This window comes from Phragmites australis, chromosome 17, assembly GCF_958298935.1.
Source record: "Phragmites australis chromosome 17, lpPhrAust1.1, whole genome shotgun sequence".
In the NCBI taxonomy this organism is placed as follows: Eukaryota; Viridiplantae; Streptophyta; class Magnoliopsida; order Poales; family Poaceae; genus Phragmites; species Phragmites australis.
In genome coordinates, this window is record NC_084937.1 from 1,355,960 (window position 1) to 1,374,241 (window position 18,282).

At 50.2% G+C, this 18,282-nt stretch overlaps 1 protein-coding gene across 1 annotated transcript; it reads right to left on the reverse strand.

Annotated features, from left to right (window-relative positions):
* Positions 1 to 979: 979 nt before the first annotated feature.
* Positions 980 to 1,653, reverse strand: LOC133897893 (uncharacterized). Its single transcript, XM_062338721.1, has 2 exons — positions 1,214 to 1,653; positions 980 to 1,118 (listed from the first exon to the last, which is right to left on the reverse strand). Exons 1-2 carry the CDS (start codon positions 1,641 to 1,643, stop codon positions 1,102 to 1,104), a joined length of 447 nt encoding a protein of 148 aa, XP_062194705.1. The 5' UTR covers positions 1,644 to 1,653; the 3' UTR covers positions 980 to 1,101.
* Positions 1,654 to 18,282: the final 16,629 nt, after the last annotated feature.

Consider the following 18,282-nt stretch of genomic DNA (forward strand, 5'->3'; position numbering starts at 1 on the left):
CCCACAAAGAAGCATTTATCAGATTTGGGAGTGAGCTTATCAGACGACAAACGTTTTACATAAGCCTCACAACCCCATATCTTAAGGAAAGACAATCCGGGACGCTTCCCGGTCCATATCTCATATGGTGTCCTCTCTACAGCCTCAGATGGAACCCTGTTTAACGTGAAAGCAACAGTTTCTAGAGCGTATCCCCAGAAGGACAATGGAAGATCAGATTGGCTCATCATCGACCGGACCATGTCTAACAAAGTTCGGTTCCTCCGCTCGGACACCCCATTCCATTGTGGCGTACCCGGTGGAGTCAATTGTGGAACGATTCCACATTGCCTTAGATGATCACCAAATTCATGGCTCAAATATTCACCTCCACGATCTGATCGCAGAAATTTAATTGTCTTGCCTATATGATTTTGTACTTCATTCTGGAACTCCTTGAACTTTTCAAAGGATTCAGACTTGTGCCTCATTAGGTAGATGTAACCATATCTACTAAAGTCATCGGTGAAAGTAATGAAATACTGAAAACCACCTCTAGCTGTAGAACTCATCGGTCCACATACATCTGTATGTACTAGGGCCAATAATTCATTTGTCCTCTCACTTTGACCAGTGAAAGGCGTCTTAGTCATCTTGCCAAGTAAACAAGACTCGCATGTATCAAATGATTCGAAATCAAATGAATGTAGAAGACCATCTTTATGGAGCTTCTGCATACGCTTCTCATTTATATGACCTAATCGACAATGCCAAACAAAAGTGGGATTCAAATCATTAAGCTGAGGCTTCTTTGTATCAATGTTATAGATAGTTATATCCTCAAGATCCAATATATATAATCCATTTACTAATGGACAATTACCATAGAGCATACCATTCAAAAATATCGAACAACACTTGTTCTTTATTATGAATTCATAACCATCTTTTTCCAAACATGAAGAAGAGATAATGTTTTTGCCCAAGGTAGGAATATAATAACAATTATTTAATTCCAAAACTAATCCTGAGGGTAGCGATAAGGAGTAAACGCCAACGGCCAACGCAGCAACTTTTGCACCATTACCGACGCGAGCATCCAATTCGCCTCTTGCACACTTCCTAGTCCTTTTCAGTCCCTGCAACGATTTGCAAGTATGAATCATTGATCCGGTATCAAATACCCATGAATCATCAGGACGAGTAGCAAGATTAATTTCAATAACATTTATACCTGAAGAGGAAGTCTTACTTCCCTTCTTCTTTTTGAGTTCTTCCAAGTACAATTTGCAGTTCCTCCGCCAATGACCAGTCTTATGGCAGTGGTGGCAAGTGTCAGAAGCGGCAGGGCTAGCCTTGGGCTTTCCAACAGGTTTAGGCTTAGAACTCGAGATCTCATCCGAAGTTTTAGCCTTACCCTTGCGCTTTCTCTTCTTGCTATCCTTTTGAACCATCATCACATGACTAGAGCTCTTCTTAATGCTTTCCTCAGCAGTTTTTAGCATCACATGTAATTCAGCCATGCTTTTCTCCATGCTGTTCATATGAAAGTTCAAAATGAACGGCTCGAAGCTCGCAGGGAGCGACTGGAGAATTACATCCGTAGCCAACTCAGGGCTAAGGGGAAAACCAAGTTTTTCCAGGCTCTCAATGTAACCAATCATTTTGATCACATGAGGACTGATTGGACTGCCTTCTGTTAACCTACACGCAAACAAGGACTTTGAGGTGTTGTACCTCTCGGCCCGAGCTTGGTTCTCAAACATGCCTCGGAGTCCCACAATCATATCATGGGCATCCCTGTTCTCATATTGCTTCTGAAGCTCAGAGGACATACAGGCAAGCATGAGGTAGCTAACATCCAGTGAATCGTTGGTGTGCTTCTCATAAGCCCTCCGATCCGTGGCAGGAGCATTATCAACTGGTTCATCAGGATAGGGGACCTCTAGAACATATTCCTTTTTCTCTTGTTTGAGAACAATTCTCATATTTCTATACCAATCAATAAAGTTTGTTCCAGAAAGCTTCTCTTTTTCAAGAATCGATCGCAAATTAAAACTGGAAGTGTTACTAGCGGCCGGTGCCATAATCTACAACAGAAAATGCAGGTTCAGCACTATGCCTATGTGAATCTTCTATTAAACAATTTAACAAAAGATACTCCACTATATGTGTTTTCCCTCTAACAACATATAGAGGATCAAGATCCATATTCAACTAAGTTCTAGTGAGCTTTGGCATCACTGCTAGAAACTTAGTGACATAGGTAAGCAACGCCTTGCTAATCACATCCCTATGTGACTCTTGTTTGCTGGGTGGCATCGAATGCCCCGGCGCCCAACACCATGCCCCAAAGCCCAAAACCGTTTTGATAGCTTTATCAAGTAAACCAATACTATGCATGTGGATGTCCGACATCCACTCTAACTGGTTAAGATAAATGATGGCACCATACTTTGGCAGACCTACCACACAATGATCAAAACCTTTGTAGGTGCAGCTATTGGAAGGGCATCAATTACTCTTGATTTTTCTGAGGGAAACTACTCTATCATGAAAATCATATCCACCACATATAAAACATGTTGCCAGCCACGGTGCATGATGATGACCAGCGGAGAAGCACGAGGAGGCAAAGGCGAACTCGATTGAGGTAGATTCGGGCGATGGGGAGACTCACCGAGGCTTGGAGACGATGCGGGGTGGTGAAGGAGCTCGATGAGCAGCGAGGGAGGTCTTCCAGCGTTCCTTGGGCAACAAGGAGGGGTCGGCGGCCTTGCCCTCGAGCTTACGATGCTAAAGGGTTGGTCGGTGCGGGCAGGAAAGCTCCGCAGCAGCGGCGGTGCGAGCTCGGCGAGTTCGGTGATGGCCGTGCTGTCGGATTAGCACGAGTTCATTGGGATTTGGGCTCTGGGAGGGCCGTGGTGTCGTGGCCGGCTCAATCTTCCGCGTGGCACGGCATGGGATCCAGTCCGGGTCAAAGGAGGAAGATGGCGCGGGGCCCCCGCGTCAGCGGCGCTGAGGCAGTAGGTGCGCGCGAGAACGGGCTGGCTTCGGCCAGGCGCAGAGATGGGCCAGTGACGGCTTCAGCCCACGCGGGCGAGGAGGTGGGAGAAGGAAGGGAGGTGCAGAGCAGGCTCAGCCCAGGAGAGAGATGGGCTGAAAAGAAAAAAAGAAAGGAAAGTAGAGGGTTAGGGACCAAGGAGAGAAAATTAGTTTTTCTTTTGCAAATCCTTTTCAAATTCTTCCAAAAATTAAATGACGCGCCTTGAGGTTTTCAAAATTTCATTTCCACACATAAAACTCTAATTCATCTACTCCAGCATGAATGCAACAAAACAATATAACCTAGATTGATTATTTTATTTAGAAATTAAACTTTTCACCTAGGGTTTTCCAACACTAAACTTAACACCTCTAATTCTAACAACAAAAAATTATTTACTATTTCCAAAATTGACAATTAGGGTGTTACACCACTCTAGAGCCAGCCAGCACCGCCTGAGCTCACCAGGAGAACCGCTTGCTCTCGCCGGACCTCTAGCCGTCATCGCCTTCACCTTCCGACCGCCGGAGCACCTTCGCCGACGAGATCCCGAGCTCATCGCCGCCCCCTAAAGTCGTCGACCCCCTTCCCGAACAGCGCTGACCTTGGTAATCCCCCAAACCGACTCCCCTGAAGGGTTGCGGGTAGGCTACGCTAGCACAAAATAATTTTTCTCTACCGCATTCAACTAGGAAGCCATGCGAGTAGGGGATCATGAATCGTTACCACTTGACGAGCAGTGCAGCGGAAGAAGAGTTGGAGCAGACCAATCCAACGTCGTGCGCGTCAAGTAGTCGATCGTCAACCTCGTCCCGAGCACGTCCCGAGCACCTTCCGAGTACTCGCGGGTACGTCCCGAGTACTCCCGAGCAGATCAGCACCGCAATAGTAGCAGCGCCTCTACGGTATCCACATGTACAAGGATGGAATCGCCGTGCGCCGGTGTGCTAGCACCGCGCGCCCGGCTAGGGTTTCGAAGGGAGTTCGGGAATAGGAGGCGGCCAGGGTTTCTGAAAAACTCAATGCGCCTTGGCCCCTGCCTATTCTTATATAGAGCACGCTAATGGGCCTTTAATCAACATTAAAGCCCATTATGATTCTAAACCCTAATGGTCCTTTAATCAACATTAAAGCCCATTAGCAGATCCAATCCACAAACTCGATCGCCTCTAGGGCATATTACCAACATCCCTGTATGCTTCTCTTCTAGATTCGCCACTCGCTATAGAGATCCGACGCTAGTGACATGATTCCGGCAAGTACTCCGGCCATGCGCCGCCGCTATCCTCTCATAGCCGCCATGTTTCTCTCTTTTGGCCGACCGATTCCCTCTACGCCGTTGGATCTGTGATGCACAGCCATGATTAGATCCCACCCATACCCTTTCGGTGACCAATTAGAATCCACCACGTGGCACACTTAATTCCAGTCAGCTCCAGTGCCACGTCATCAAGCCATATCACCTTGCCACATCACCTTTTTATCCACGTGTCAGCCCAATCAGTAGCCACATAATAAAACATGTTTTCAATATAAAAATAAATCTAATAATTCTAGTAATCGGTAAATTTTGCAAATAACCCCTAGACTTTCCTATTTTCAAAAAAGAGCTCTATCATTTTACACTTAGGTCCCTAAACTTTTCCAAAATTATATATAGGTCCCTATATTTTACAAAAAGGTCCCTAAAACTTTTTTAATTACAAATTAGTCCTTTTCTTTTTCAAATTAAACCATAAAACTGTTTTTAGCATATATTTTCCATCGTAACTCTATTTTAAGCGATTCTTGCACCGTTAGATTTGTTTCTCTGAGCTCTATCTTTCTAGATAGGTTTTGTCTTGTTGTTATTTTATTTTGTGCTATGTTTTTAGTGTATTTTGTTTTTGTACTTTACTGATAATTGTGCAATTAGTCGACAACATCTCGGATCAATTTAAGGAACATCAAGATCAAGAGCTAGGATACATTGAGCAACAGGAAGGAGAAGGAAAGTGTCCTTGATCATCTTGTACCTATGTCTTTAAATGTTTTGTTTTACAAATTGTATGCAATGGCTATTAATCTGACGGGTAGTCACCTATGGTTAGGTGCCTTTTATGGCTAGAAGTGCTTAGCCATGCTTTTGGGATGTTGGGAAGTGTCATATACTTGATTAATGAACTTATGCAATAATGGTTGTTAATGTTTTAATGTTCTAGCAACATGGAACCTTAGGCCTTGAGCAAAGTGGTTTTGGTGGTTGTCATGGTTATGTTGTTGGTTTAGTGCCTGCTCAAGTAACCTGTGAGGAACCGTCCAAATAGTATTCTAACTAATCATCAGGAGGATCATTATTCATGATCACAACCTCGACGATTAACCAGAATACCATTCCGGTAGTCCCGGCACGTGTTTTGTGCCCAGGATCGGAAACATGCCTTCCAACTCAAATATCACAACACAGTTTAATAGAGAGCAAATAATTAAACTGGATTACAATTATTAAACATGCAACTGCTTCCACAATTTACAACAAAAGAGGAACAACAACAACTATGCAGCGGAAGAAAAACCTATACAACAAAAGAGTATGGAGCCGCATGCCCTTAGGCTCCATACCAAAAGCGCCGGAGTTCGGAGTAGAAGGTGCTACTCCTGCCCGCCACCCTGATCGGCAGGCACAAAGTAGCCGAACACCGCCTCTTCCTCGCCAACCTGAGAACCTGAAAACAACTTAAGGGCAGCACCCCTTAGTACGAAGGTACTAGCAAGTCTTACACAGTATGAGTATATATATTCTCGACTCCAAGGATCATGCATTTAAAGCTGTAGCAAGGATTAAGACATGTTTAAGTTCATTAAGCGGTAAGCAACCTAGACTCTAGGTGTAAGCAACTGACTTAACCGACCACCCACTCAAACCCTGCCAACCAACTGATCAGAACAGATATATAGACAACAAATGTATAAAAGTAAACCATTACCACCAAACCACCGACCACATACCGAACAAACCACCCAAACCAACCATGCCACAACCCACATCGAAACTCTACGACCAAAACATGGTCGCTCGGTGGAGATAAGCGATAGCGATGCTCATGACCGAGAGCGCGGCAGTTCGAACTGATTATACACCCTGCAGGGGGATACTCCTGGACCCACACGACACAGGGACCATACGGCTTGTGCCACCCGCTAAGATGCACACAAGGGGGTACCCGTGACAACCTTTCCCAACCAGGCCCAACCATGTGGATCAACCATAGCTCGGCGCGGCGGTATTAGAACTACTCCCCGAGCAAACTAATACCGCTAACAGCCCGGACTCAAACCGGACTCACACTGTCTATGACGAGGCCCACATGACCACGTCTGCGAAGGTAATCAGCTTGCCTACCATTATATCAGCATGTGGTGAGTAAGGTAAGTGCTAAAGCCGACTACACCGACGATCGGTGCTTAACCGGTACAAGCGGTCTACGGTGTCCGGGTTCCCTCCCCGAACTGCCTGAGGACTCCTCGTGAGCAGATGACACCCCTAACACCGCCCACACCTCGTCTCAACTCACCACTCAACAACCGACACATCATCAACATAACCACAAATGTGAACAGGTAAAAAGCCCTAGGCTCGCGACAACGGTGGACGCCGTCGTCGACTTCTACCGGAAAGCCTAAGTACCACTAAGCATAGCGAACTATCATTAGACCTCGACGACACCACTAGGCTCCTAGGAACAACACATGACACGTGACCGAAATGGGATAATGCATCGGCATAGGTTCTACCCAACTCGGTACCCGACACATGCAATGTATACATAAGCGTAGATAACATATTAAATTTTCAAGTAGACACGGTGCAGTATGATAGATGCTTGCCTTGCTGCCCTAGCTGCTGCTCACAGCTACCCGAGTCACGATCACCACTGCGGGAACCTCCGGGGACAGACTCGTTCGCCTCGCTTGCCGGGTCGAAGTTCCCTGAGAGAATAACGCGTGCAAGGCAATGAATGTTATGCAAAGAATGACGTTTCATAGTCTGTGACAACAGTGTAAAGTGCCGTGGTACGAGTTTAACGCACTAACGATTTCCTAATTGAGATTAGGGTTAACCATTCAATTATCCTCGGATTAATTAAAGCATAACTAAGGCTTAAATCAATCTAGAACGCTAACTGTGCTAAAAATGAAGGTACATATTTTTATTAAACAGGGAATAAACCAACAAGATTTATAGAATTGATTTCATCAATTTTGGAGTTACCAACATTTAGTTATGAATTAATGAGGCTTTACGCACATTACATTAACTAAGGAAATCCCAGCACATATTTCATAGTCACTAACAACTTTAACATGTAGAATATGAGCATATAAAGCTAACAAAATTTGTTTTACAATTTTTGGAGCCATATTCCATTTCTTATGCATTTTACAACGTTTCAGCCGATTTATTAGTTCAACAAATACCCAATTTCGCATTTTCCGATTTTTACGAATACTTAAATATCCTAAACCTTTTTCCACTCGGGTTCGGCCAGCCGCTGTGACTGACAGTGGGGCCGGCGTATTTTGACCCGAGTCAAAATTGACTCGCGCCCGGGACACTGCGCAGCGCGGCCGGCCGGGGCTCGGGTCGTGCCCGCCGGAGGCGAGCGGTGCAGACCAGGCGGCTAGGAGGGACAGCTGCAGCTCCAGCACGTGCGCCCGGATCCATTTGAGGCATACGCGGTCGCCGGCGACGGCCGGAGAATGGTCAGTGGCGGCGGACAGCGGAACTTCACGGCGGTGGCACGGCTTTGACTCGCCGACGGCGAACGACGGCGCAATAATCCTGACCGAGCACCCTACGCGATCTACGCAAGCACGTGGACCTAACGGCGCGCTTGCCGGCCGACGAGCTCGACAACGGCACGGCTGGCGGCACGCGCGGGGAGGCGGTGGCGCGCGGCTGCACGGTGGAAGGCGCGCCAGCGATGGGCCAAACGGAATCCAGCGCGCGCACAAGACTCAAAAGTGGAACTGAAAGCTCATCGAGCGCTTCAATGGGCCGAAGAAGCAGCAACGAGGTAGCTCGACGGTGAGGTGCGGAAGGAGGCCACCGGCACCGAGGAAGACGGCATGAGCTCGCCAAATCCGACCGAGAGGGGAGGGGATTCGCGCGGAAATTTGTTGGAGAGGCTTCGACGATCCTCCTTAGCGCTTCTCATGGCTCGAGCTCGAGGGAGTTTGCCGTTGGCGCGTCGGATTTGGCCGGCGGCGCGGCGCAACGCTGCTCTGCTCTGCGATGTGCTGGGCGACAGGAAGAGCAAGGGAGGGAGAGAGAGATATAAAGCAGAGGGCGAAGCAGGGGGATAAGGCCTGGGGCTGATCTTTTGGCCGGCAACGTGGAGATGGCCACCGAAGTCAAGGATGGCGGCGCCACATTGCTCTGTGAGAGCGGGAGAAGGGGGAGCAGAGGCGGTGTCTGAACGAAAAGGATGACAGGTGGGGCCGTGAACAGTGCTGGCAATGCAAAATATCTCCACCACTTTAGCCATCCATTTGAATGCCTTCCCAAAGTCCAAAATTTGCAAAACAAATTTCTCTTGAAACTAAAACTCATAAGGAACCCATTTGAACTTGTTTGACTCAAAAAGCTTGCACCAATTTCAAATGAAAATTCTCCAAAGAGGCAAGCTTTTCTAACTTGTGTTGATTTTTATGCCTTGAAAACAATCCCCAAAAATTTGGGAAAATTCATTTATATTCTCCTCCTGGCATCTACTAATTTCTAAAATTGTCACCGTCCCTATGTTCCATAGAATTTTTAGGAGATGCTTCACAACGCACCAGTTAAACGTGTTTAGAAACTCTGGGCCGTGACATAACCTATGTAAGGACCGGTTTGTGAAGCGACAACCCAAGAAATAGCATACCAACCATGATACTGATATGGGTAAGGCATGACATACTAGTTAGAGTCTATCCAGTGTGTGTTGTTTAGCACAAAAGGCGGCTTCTTGGTAGGAGTTAGACTCATGTAAACCCTGGCGGTGAAACCTTGTGGGCAGATGCATATTGGATTAGGCTCTAGTTAGTGGAAAATGCTATTTAGTGATTTCTTGGTGGCACACCACTGGCGTGTGTTAAGTGTCTTGCAAACACGGCATCATGGAATTCACTGACTCGTGAGGAAAGCTGGACAACCTCTGCAAAGTGTAAAAACTACTATAACAGCAGTGCGGTTATAGGAGACTTTGATCCTCACATGATTAGTGGGTTGTGGTTATGGGTTTGGTTATGATTTTGGTTATAGTACATGGAGTACTAGACGGTTATGGTATGCAAGGTGGGGAGCCTTGTATGGGTTACATTCACTTAATAATTGTTTAATGCTTTTTGAGTCCAAATATCTTTTCATTACTCGCATTTACGCAAATATACCATGTGTTAGCCTATTATTGTTGAAAGCCTATAGGTCATTACTTTACCACACTTGCTGAGTACTTCATGTGCTCACCCTTTCTACAATACCTATGTTACTCAGTGGAAGACTTTGAAGATTTCCAAGACGATGACCTGGTGTTCTAGGAGCGTGTCTTCCAGTCAGTGCTTGTGGAGTGCTTAGTCGCTGATGCTTTCATTCCGCTGCTGTTGTTTAGATGATGTCATTTAGTTATTAACGTTGTTTAGGTGAAGTCTTTTTTGTAAGAAGTAAACAGTTGTAAGTTAAAGTATTGATTTTGTTACTTCACTTATGATGTCCTTATGTGTGTTAAACTTCCTGGGCACACATAAACCGCACATGGTTTTGTCCATTCAAATCGGGTGTGGCATGACCTGGCTAACCAAAACATCTAGTTATAATCATGGTAGGTTTTTCAGTGCCACTCATGACCGTGAGCACGGTTGAATATTTATTTTTAACTCTCCAAACGTTGTACTTTTACAACAAGAGGTATCATCCTATTTTTCTGAGCATCCGTTAGCTGATGGATAACTCTTACACACTACCAAGGTGTTCGCTAGGAATCCACTACAAAGCCTTTACAATGCACCCTCTCAGCACATGTCTATCCGCTAAGGTTTTACTGCCGCATGATTCCTCCTCAACAACGGAAGCCCCTTTGTTAGAGCAAGAGTTCGTCTTGCCCCAGCAAGTATGGCGAGAGTTTCTTCTAAGGAGGAGACTCAAGCTTGGAGACAAAGTTTAAGAGGAAGGAACACCACAAATGTATTGATGGTAGAAAAATGGATTGCTCTGGGAGGAGTATCACAATGTGACTTGGTGTGTTTCCACCTTTGTGTCTTTTTTGCTATCTTGCCCTCTCCTTTTTTTTCCCAGAGGACCATGGCCTCCTATTTATAGGGCCGTGTGTAGCTTAGCGTACAAGTTATCATTATGTACAAATATTCGGGATCTGACCAAATTACCAGGCCTTATCCCGGGTAACTACCTTCTACCCTATCGGGGAGATAAATATCCACTGTGGTAATTATTGTGGTGCCTGCCCCCTGAAGGGGTCGAGCCAGTTGCCAACTACAGCTCGGCGCCGCACTGTTAGGGGTGTTAGGGCAACCTCCATCATACCGAGGTGTCAGAGTAGCGTCCACTAGCCTAGGTATTTAATGTCGGTCACCTCCTCGGAGGCAAAGTACGACTGGTGCTTCCCTTTTGGTAGATTTTTCTTGAAGCCTGATGACTCACCCAGTAGCCTCCGGGAAGCTGGCCCAAGCAGCGAGAGGCTGAGGCCTCGGGAGACCGAGCCTTTAGGAGGCGGGACTCCGGAAGGCCGGGGCTTCAGGAGGCCAAGGCCTCGGAGACCGAGCCTTTGGGAGGCTGAGCCTTCAGGAGGCAGGATTTCGGAAGGCTAGGGCTTCGGAAGGCGGAGGCTTCGAGAGGCCGAGCCTTTGGGAGGCCAAGCCTTTGTGAGGTCGAGCTTTTGGGAGGCCGGATTGATTAAGCCAAGGGGCTGCCGGGGGTCTTTGATAACGACCCCAATAGTAGCCCCTCGTGAGGGCAGCCAGTGGAGCGGTCGGGCCTGCAGTTCCTTCGCAGTAGTGCCCCCGGCGGTCCCTGGCTTGTGGTTGATGGCTCGTGGTTCAAGTATTGCTTGGCTTGCCTGGGACGGTTTGACCCGGGTGACAGAACGATATGCTAGATGATGTTGGCGATAGGGAGCATTGAATGATCCCTGGGGAGAGGTGCGGTCCTGCCCTGTTAGGCAGAGCGTGGGATGCGTGTCGTCTTGTCGTTGGGGGGTCAAGGGAGTCGGTTTCGCTCCCCCATGATTTCGGCCTGGCAGGCGAAAGGACGGCGCGTGCACCCGCCGCCTGGGGGGGGGGCAAGTTGCTCCCTTTTTGTAGTAGAAGGGGGATTGCTCAGAGCGATTTGGCCAACTCCTCATTCTCATCTGCCTTTGTCTTCGGTATCTTTTGCTTTGCGCGAGTTGTCCTTTGATCCCTACTCTTCTCTCTCTCGTAATCCAGCGCCTTTCACCATCCTCCTGCGGTTCATTTGGCTGGCTTGAGTACCCCGAGTGAAGCCTTAACTCTGGCGGTGGGGGTGATTACCGGAGTAGCCGCTGTGGGGGACCCTCAGGTGGCGCCGGCTTTCCTGTCACTGATGGGGCTACCGCCAGGAGTGGAGCTCCGGCGTGCCAGCAAAAGCCACTCCCAGCAAACCACCGTGCTGAGGGTGTCTGTCATTGGTGACAAGGAGCTCTACCGGATGGTTAGGGAGGGGAAGATTCCCTTCCGAGCTGTCGCTCGGCCTCCGCTGGGCGAGGAGGTCCCGAAGCCCTTGACCCATGAGGTCGTGGTGTTTGAGGCCTTCTTCTAGGCGGGCCTAGGTTTTCCCTCGGTGCTGTTGCTTGAGGAGGTGCTCTGCCACTTCTACGTGGAGCTTCCGTAGCTCCACGCCAACACCATGGCCCCCTTGGCTACCTTTGAGTGGGCCATGCGGGTGGAGGGGTGTGAAGGGAGGGCAGATTTCTTTGCGGCCCTCCACTTTTCCAGCTGCTAACCAAAGCTGATCAAGGTTTAGGAGACAAAGTGGCCCCTTATCTTCGGGAGTGTCAACTTCCAGATACAGTCGCAGTATCGCGATTCCTTCCAGGCGAAGGCCATTAATGGCCAGTGGTATACCGGCTGGTAGCAGTAGTGGTTCTACTACAACGTCGGCCTTGCATCACCCCTTCGTTCCACGAACCGGGATATTGCGTATGTTCCAGAGCCAGAGACGGGGATTACGGACGACTAGTTTGCCTCACGGCTAGCCCTTCTCCGGAGGGTGGCCGAAAAGATGAGCATGCGTGACCTCGTGGAGGAGTTCACCATGCTGTGCGTTCGTCCCCTTCAAACGGGCTGGAACTGCACCTTTGTGCAAGGTGCGGAAGAGTGGCCGAAGGTGTATTTTGGCTCGCCCGTCAGTGCTGGTGAGTTCCCTTTGTAGTTTGGTTTTTGTTCTGCCGATGTGAGCCGTCTTTTTTCTTCCAGAGAGCTACCTCCCACTGGAGCGCGTGGCAAAGATCGCGGAGGTGATCCTGGGTCCCACTACTCTCGTGGAGCGGGAGCGGCGGGTGGCCCTGGCATGGAGCTGGGAGTGGTACAACCGTGTCTTCTTTTACCTCGGCGTGGGGGCTCTGGCATGGTAGGATCCTCCAGATCCTAGGTCTGTTGGAAAACGAGCGCGTGCAGGCACCCCCATCCGTGCAAGGATGCTCCAAGCCCAGCGGCCTTACACCTCCGAAGGCTCGCATACCGTTTCAACGGCTGAGTCGTCAGAGGTGCCCATGGTTCACAAGAAGTGCCTTAGCGGGTTGGGAGCGTGAGCGACCAGTCCGGAGGTGAGGGCCAGCATGGCAGTGATGATCAGGGAAAGGGCCAGGCCTCCATGGATATTGTGGGTCACGTCCAGAGCCGATGGAGAGGCGTGGCTTCCGTGGACTACGACTTTGGTATCATTGGCTCGGATGTTGAGGACGCTACGGGCCCTCCTGTAAGAGGTTCGGAGGAACTAGGTGTGATTTGCTTCGTTAGTCATGTCCTGTTTTGGTCGTGCGCTGGGATCTTGATTTGTGTTTCTTTTTTGTGGCGACCTTCGAGGTGGATGCATCCTTGACTCCACCCCCTGAGGCCCTGAAGGCCCAGCGAAGACCGGGGACTCCTCCGGAAGGGTCTCCGAAGGATGTCCTATGGGATGTGGCTTCATTTCTGCAGGGCCCCGAGCCAAATGGTGACCTACCCATGGCGGTTGGTGCCAGAAGCCGAGGGTCCTTGTGGAACGGTTGAGGGGAACCCTGGCCTCGGGGTCTTGACCCCGGACGACTTCGTGCTGCACCCGGAGGTGTTAAGGGCCTTCACTACGGCCTGCTCTCTTCTCTGAAGTGGAGCGATCGCTGGCCCACCGTCCTCTGGAGGAGCTGGAGGCGCGGTTGGTAGCGGCGGCCCTTCGGGTCGGTAGTATTGGTTATGATTTGTCGGGTCCGGTGTTGGGTCTTGAGTAGCTTTTATTCTGTCTTTTTCCATCTTCCGTGTTGCCTTGTAGCAAGTAATTTTGACATGGGCGCTAGGAGGTGGAGGGCGCCAGGCTTTTGCTACGTCCCATGATGAGGTTGAGGGCCATCGTCAGGCCATGGAAAAGGCCCGAAAGCGGGCAGAGTCCATGGAGGGTCATCTTTGGGAGGAGATGGCGCTTCACGAGTGTGCGGAGGCTGAGGCACGGAAGGCTGCTGAAGACCTCTGGGAGGCGAGGGAGGTTGCCGATGCGTCCAATGTAGCCCGTGTGTCCGCTGAGAGCAACGTTGACACCCGTCAGGATGCGGTGGTAAATATGCAGTGAGAGCTAGAGGAGGCTCGGGCATCGGAGGGGGCACTGCATTCGGAGTGCCAGCAGTTAACGGTACTTGCATTAGAGTGGCCCGGATTACCTCTGATGCCTTGAGCGGCCTAGGGGCTTGGTGCCCGCCACTGCCCTCCAACTCGGAGGCGTCGGTCATGCCGCTCTTCTGGCTTCGATCCACCGCGAAGGTCATGGTTAGGGCCGCGAAGGTCTATATGAGGTCCATTGCTCGTGTGGCCGCTATGCTTTAGCTTACCCTGCTGCACTAGGTGGGGGTTGGTCCCTTTGAGGCATTAGAGCAGCAGGTGCCGAACTCCGTGGTCAAGGCCTTCCAGCCAGAGGCACCTCTGGCAGAGATTTGCATAGCCCTGGAGAGTTTCCATTGTGGTGTATGGGCGAAGCATGGCCGGAGCATGACGTTGCGCTTCATGGCCGGTCAGGGGACTCTGGGTGCCTCGGGGGGCCTTCGCCCGAGTTCTTCGTTGGGAGGTCCGGTCCTTCACCTAGAGTATACGGGCGCTTCGCGGCCCTCTGGGGGAGCTTCGTCTGGCACTGTTGCCCCGCCGGAGCCGAGCGTGGATGCCCTAGAGGTGTAGCTCTGCCGTGGCCTGTCTTTATTTTCTTTTCTTTCCCGAGGAGGGGGGTCGAGTTCTAGCATGTTGACTGCCTCCTTCTGCTTCATGTATATAATCTTTTCTTTATTTGATGAAACCACGCATGTCTTCCTATGGTTTGCTTGTGTTGTTTCTGGAATGTTTGTGTCTTTGAATTTTAACCGGAGTCCGATCTGCCTGTATAGGTATGGCGACCCGAGGCTGGAGGAGGCCTCATCCGTACCTTGGATAGTGCCTCTGGGGGATCGAGTGCGTCCGGAGCGTCGAGGGCTACTCCGTTCATTCGTCGACGGAGTCGTTTCGTTATGCCCCGTGATTCCGAGGGGCGTATTGATCCGTAGGTGGCCACCGATGTCTTGGTCAAGGTCGAGCCGGTGGATCCCCTAGTGTTCTCTCTAGATGTATGTTTTGCTGCAAGAGATGACTGGTGTGCGGCCCGAACAGCTCAGGAGGTTGCCAGCTCACGCTTCCTACAATGCTTCGTCCTTCCCTAGGGTTCTGATAGAAGGGTGCCCTCAGAAATTCTAGATTCTATCTTGAGCAAGGTGAAGATGGAGGAGGTACAGGCCATGGAGGCCTCGCCGGGGGGTGGGGCAGGAGGAGGAAGAGCTAGACTTCTCGCCCTTTGACTCGTATCCTTTCCTGGAGGATCCTTCGTCTTCCTGAGGCCGAGTCTTCATTTTGGGTAGTAGCTCTTCTTGCGGAGGGGGCTCGCGTCGGCCTCCTGTGCGTAGTTGTCGGGGATGACTCTCCAGGTCCTGCGGTGTTTCTGGGAGGCGTTGTGGTCGGGCACCCTCGTCTTCCCGTAGTGGTACTGGGAGGCGTAGTAGGCTAGCAAGTTTGGTGGGCATAGATTCGATGTACAATGGTTAACTGTATAAAAAGGCTCTTTGTATGTTTATGTGTGTACAACTTGCATTGTGTTAGCTTGTTGTTTTTGTTTCTTTTTCTCTCTCTTTTTATGATTGATCGCACCGACGCTTCGCCTGTGCCCCCTATCCCAGCCCCTTCGCATCCTGTGGCTGCTTAGTGGCCACGGGGTGCGAGACTTCGAGGGGCATCAGAAGGGTCAGGTGATGGAGACTTTTAGTTGTGCCTGTCCAGTATGAAGGCACTACCTTCAACATGCCGGAGCGGTCTTTGCCTATCTGCCATTTTAGGTTTGCTAGGCCCAAAGGATGATGGACAGAATGCCTATTTAGCACGGAGACTTACATCTTCAAGATGTTGGAGCAGTCTTTGCTTATCCGCCACGTAGGTTAGCTAGAGCTTAAAGATGGCGAACAAAATGCATGTCCAGCACGGAGGCTTACGCCTTCAAGATGCTGGAGCGGTCTTTGCATATCTACCACATAGGTTAGCGAGACCTTAGATGGCGGACGGAATGCCTATCCAGCACGGAGGCTTATGCCTTTAAGATACTGGAGCGGTCTTTGCCTATCTGCCACGTAGGTTGGAGAGACCTTAAAGATGGCAGATGGAATGCCCGTCCAGCATGGAGGCTTGTGCTTTCAAGATGCTGGGGGTCTTTTTTTTGGTATCCTCAGATAGGACTGAACCCAGGGTTCTCTATACATAGTACTTGTGGAGGGTCTCCACATTCCAACTGTGTTCGAGGGGGGTCCCTTCTGTATCAGCCAGGCGGTAGGAGCCAGGCCTATTAGACTTCAGGATCAGGTATGGGCCTTCCCATTTGTTGCGTAGCTTTCCTGGGGCTAGGGCACGTCGAAGCACTAGTTCGTCGGGTTTGAAGTTTCGCGGTGCAACCCTTGGATTGTATCAGGCCTTAGTTTTCTTAATGTAGTTATCAAGGTTCTAAATGGCATGGAGCCGCATGCCTTCGGTAAGGTCGAGGGAGAGCTCCCTTTCTCCGTCAGTTTGCAGAAGTTGTACCCTGAGTGAGCAGGCCTTGACCTCGGTGGGGGTCATGGCCTCGTCTTTGTACAGAGGCGAAAGGGTGTGAACCCGGTGGCTCGCGTGACAGTGGTGCAGAGGGACCATAAAACATTGGGAAGTTCGTCGACCCATAGGCCTCGAGCTAAGCCGACGAGGCAACAATTTAGAACGAAGAGGATGTTGCCGTTGGCCCTTTCGACAGCTCCATTGGATTGAGGGTGTCTAACTGTTGTGAAGCATAATTCGATGCCGAGGTCATCACAGAACTATCTAAAAGGCCCGGAGTTGAATTTTGTGTTGTTGTCCATTGTGAGCTGTCGTGGGACACTGATGTGGCAGATTATGTTCTTCCAAAAGAATTTCTAGACATTTTTTGACGTGATTGCAGTGAAGGGTTCGGCCTCGACCCATTTGGAGAAGTACTCCAATGATACCACTGTGTACTGAAGGTTTCCTTTGGCAGAGGGCAATAGACCGATGAGGTCCATAGCCCAACGAGACAGGGGCCAGGTGGGGGCAATTGGTTGCAAGGGAGTTGAAGGTCGGTGGCTTCAGCGTCCTATCCATTGGCATCCTTGGCAGGTGCGGACGAGTTCTTCCGCATCGGACATTATCAAAGGCCAATGGAGCCCCTGGCGAAGTACCTTACCGGCTAGAGCACGAGGCGGCAGATGATTGCTGCAAAGGCCTTCGTGTATTTCTCAGAGGAGGTCAACTCCTTCTTGTTTACTAATGCATCGAAAGGAGGGGAGCGCAGACACCTGTCTTGTAAAGGGCGCCATTTATGTGATAGTAGCCCCTGGCATGATGCTGGATGTGGCGGAGTGCAATTGGGTCGTCCGGTTCTTCTGTTCCTCATAGGAAGGATAGGAGGGGGCCCTCCAGTTCGTAGCTTTGATGGGGAGGATGGCGCTAGTCATCTCGTCAAGAGCTCTGGCGGTCGGCTGGTGTAGGGTCTCGAGGAAGGTGCCTATCAGTGGGTCTTTACCCGTGGCTGCGGCCTTTGCTAAGGCGTTCGCGTGCGGTATGCTTCATAATTATATGAAGCGGAAGTGTGCCTCAGCCTTGCGAATGGCCTCAAGGTATCTTGCATGTCTGGATGCCAGACTTGGAAGTCCTTGTTGACGTGACCGGCAACGATCTGAGAGTCGGTACGGATGATGACTCTGGCTGCTCCCAAGGCTCGAGCCTTTCGGAGGCCTAAGAGGATGGCCTCGTATTCGGCTATATTGTTGGTCGTCTTGAAATCCAGGCGAGCAGCATATTGAACCTACCAGCCTATGGGACAGATAAGGATTGCGCCAGCTCCGGCACCCATGGAGCAGTATGCTCCATCAGTGTAGATGGTCCAGATGTCTTGGGTGGGTGTAGTGGTGGGTTCGGTGGGTATCGGGGTCCATTCGGCGATGAAGTCTGCCAAGATTTGGGATTTGACGGTAGTACTGGCCACAAACCTTACCACAAAGGGGGATAACTCTACCACCCACTTGCCGATGCATCCCGTCGCCTCCCGGTTGCAAAACATATCACCAAGCGGGTACGAGGTTGGGACAGTGATGTCGTATGCAACGAAGTAGTGCCAGAGGTTACGTGAGGCCATCAGCAGGGCGTAGGCTATTTTTTCAAGCTCAGTGTAGCATGTCTTGGCCCCGGCGAAGGCCACCGAGACATAGTATACAACGCTTTGAGTGGGGCGACCATTGCTTTTTTCCTCCCGTACCAAGGCGGCGCTGACGGCGGACGTGGAGATGGATAGGTACAGGAGTAGTCCTTCACCGGGGAGGGGCATTGCAAGTGTTTCGAGGTGGGAAAGGTGTGCCTTTAGGGCCTCGAATGCCACCTGGCAGTCCGACGTCTAGCTAAATGTCTCGGAGCCCCTTAGCATTTTAAAGAAAGGGAGGCTGTGCTCAGCAGATTTTGCGAGGAAGCGGCTG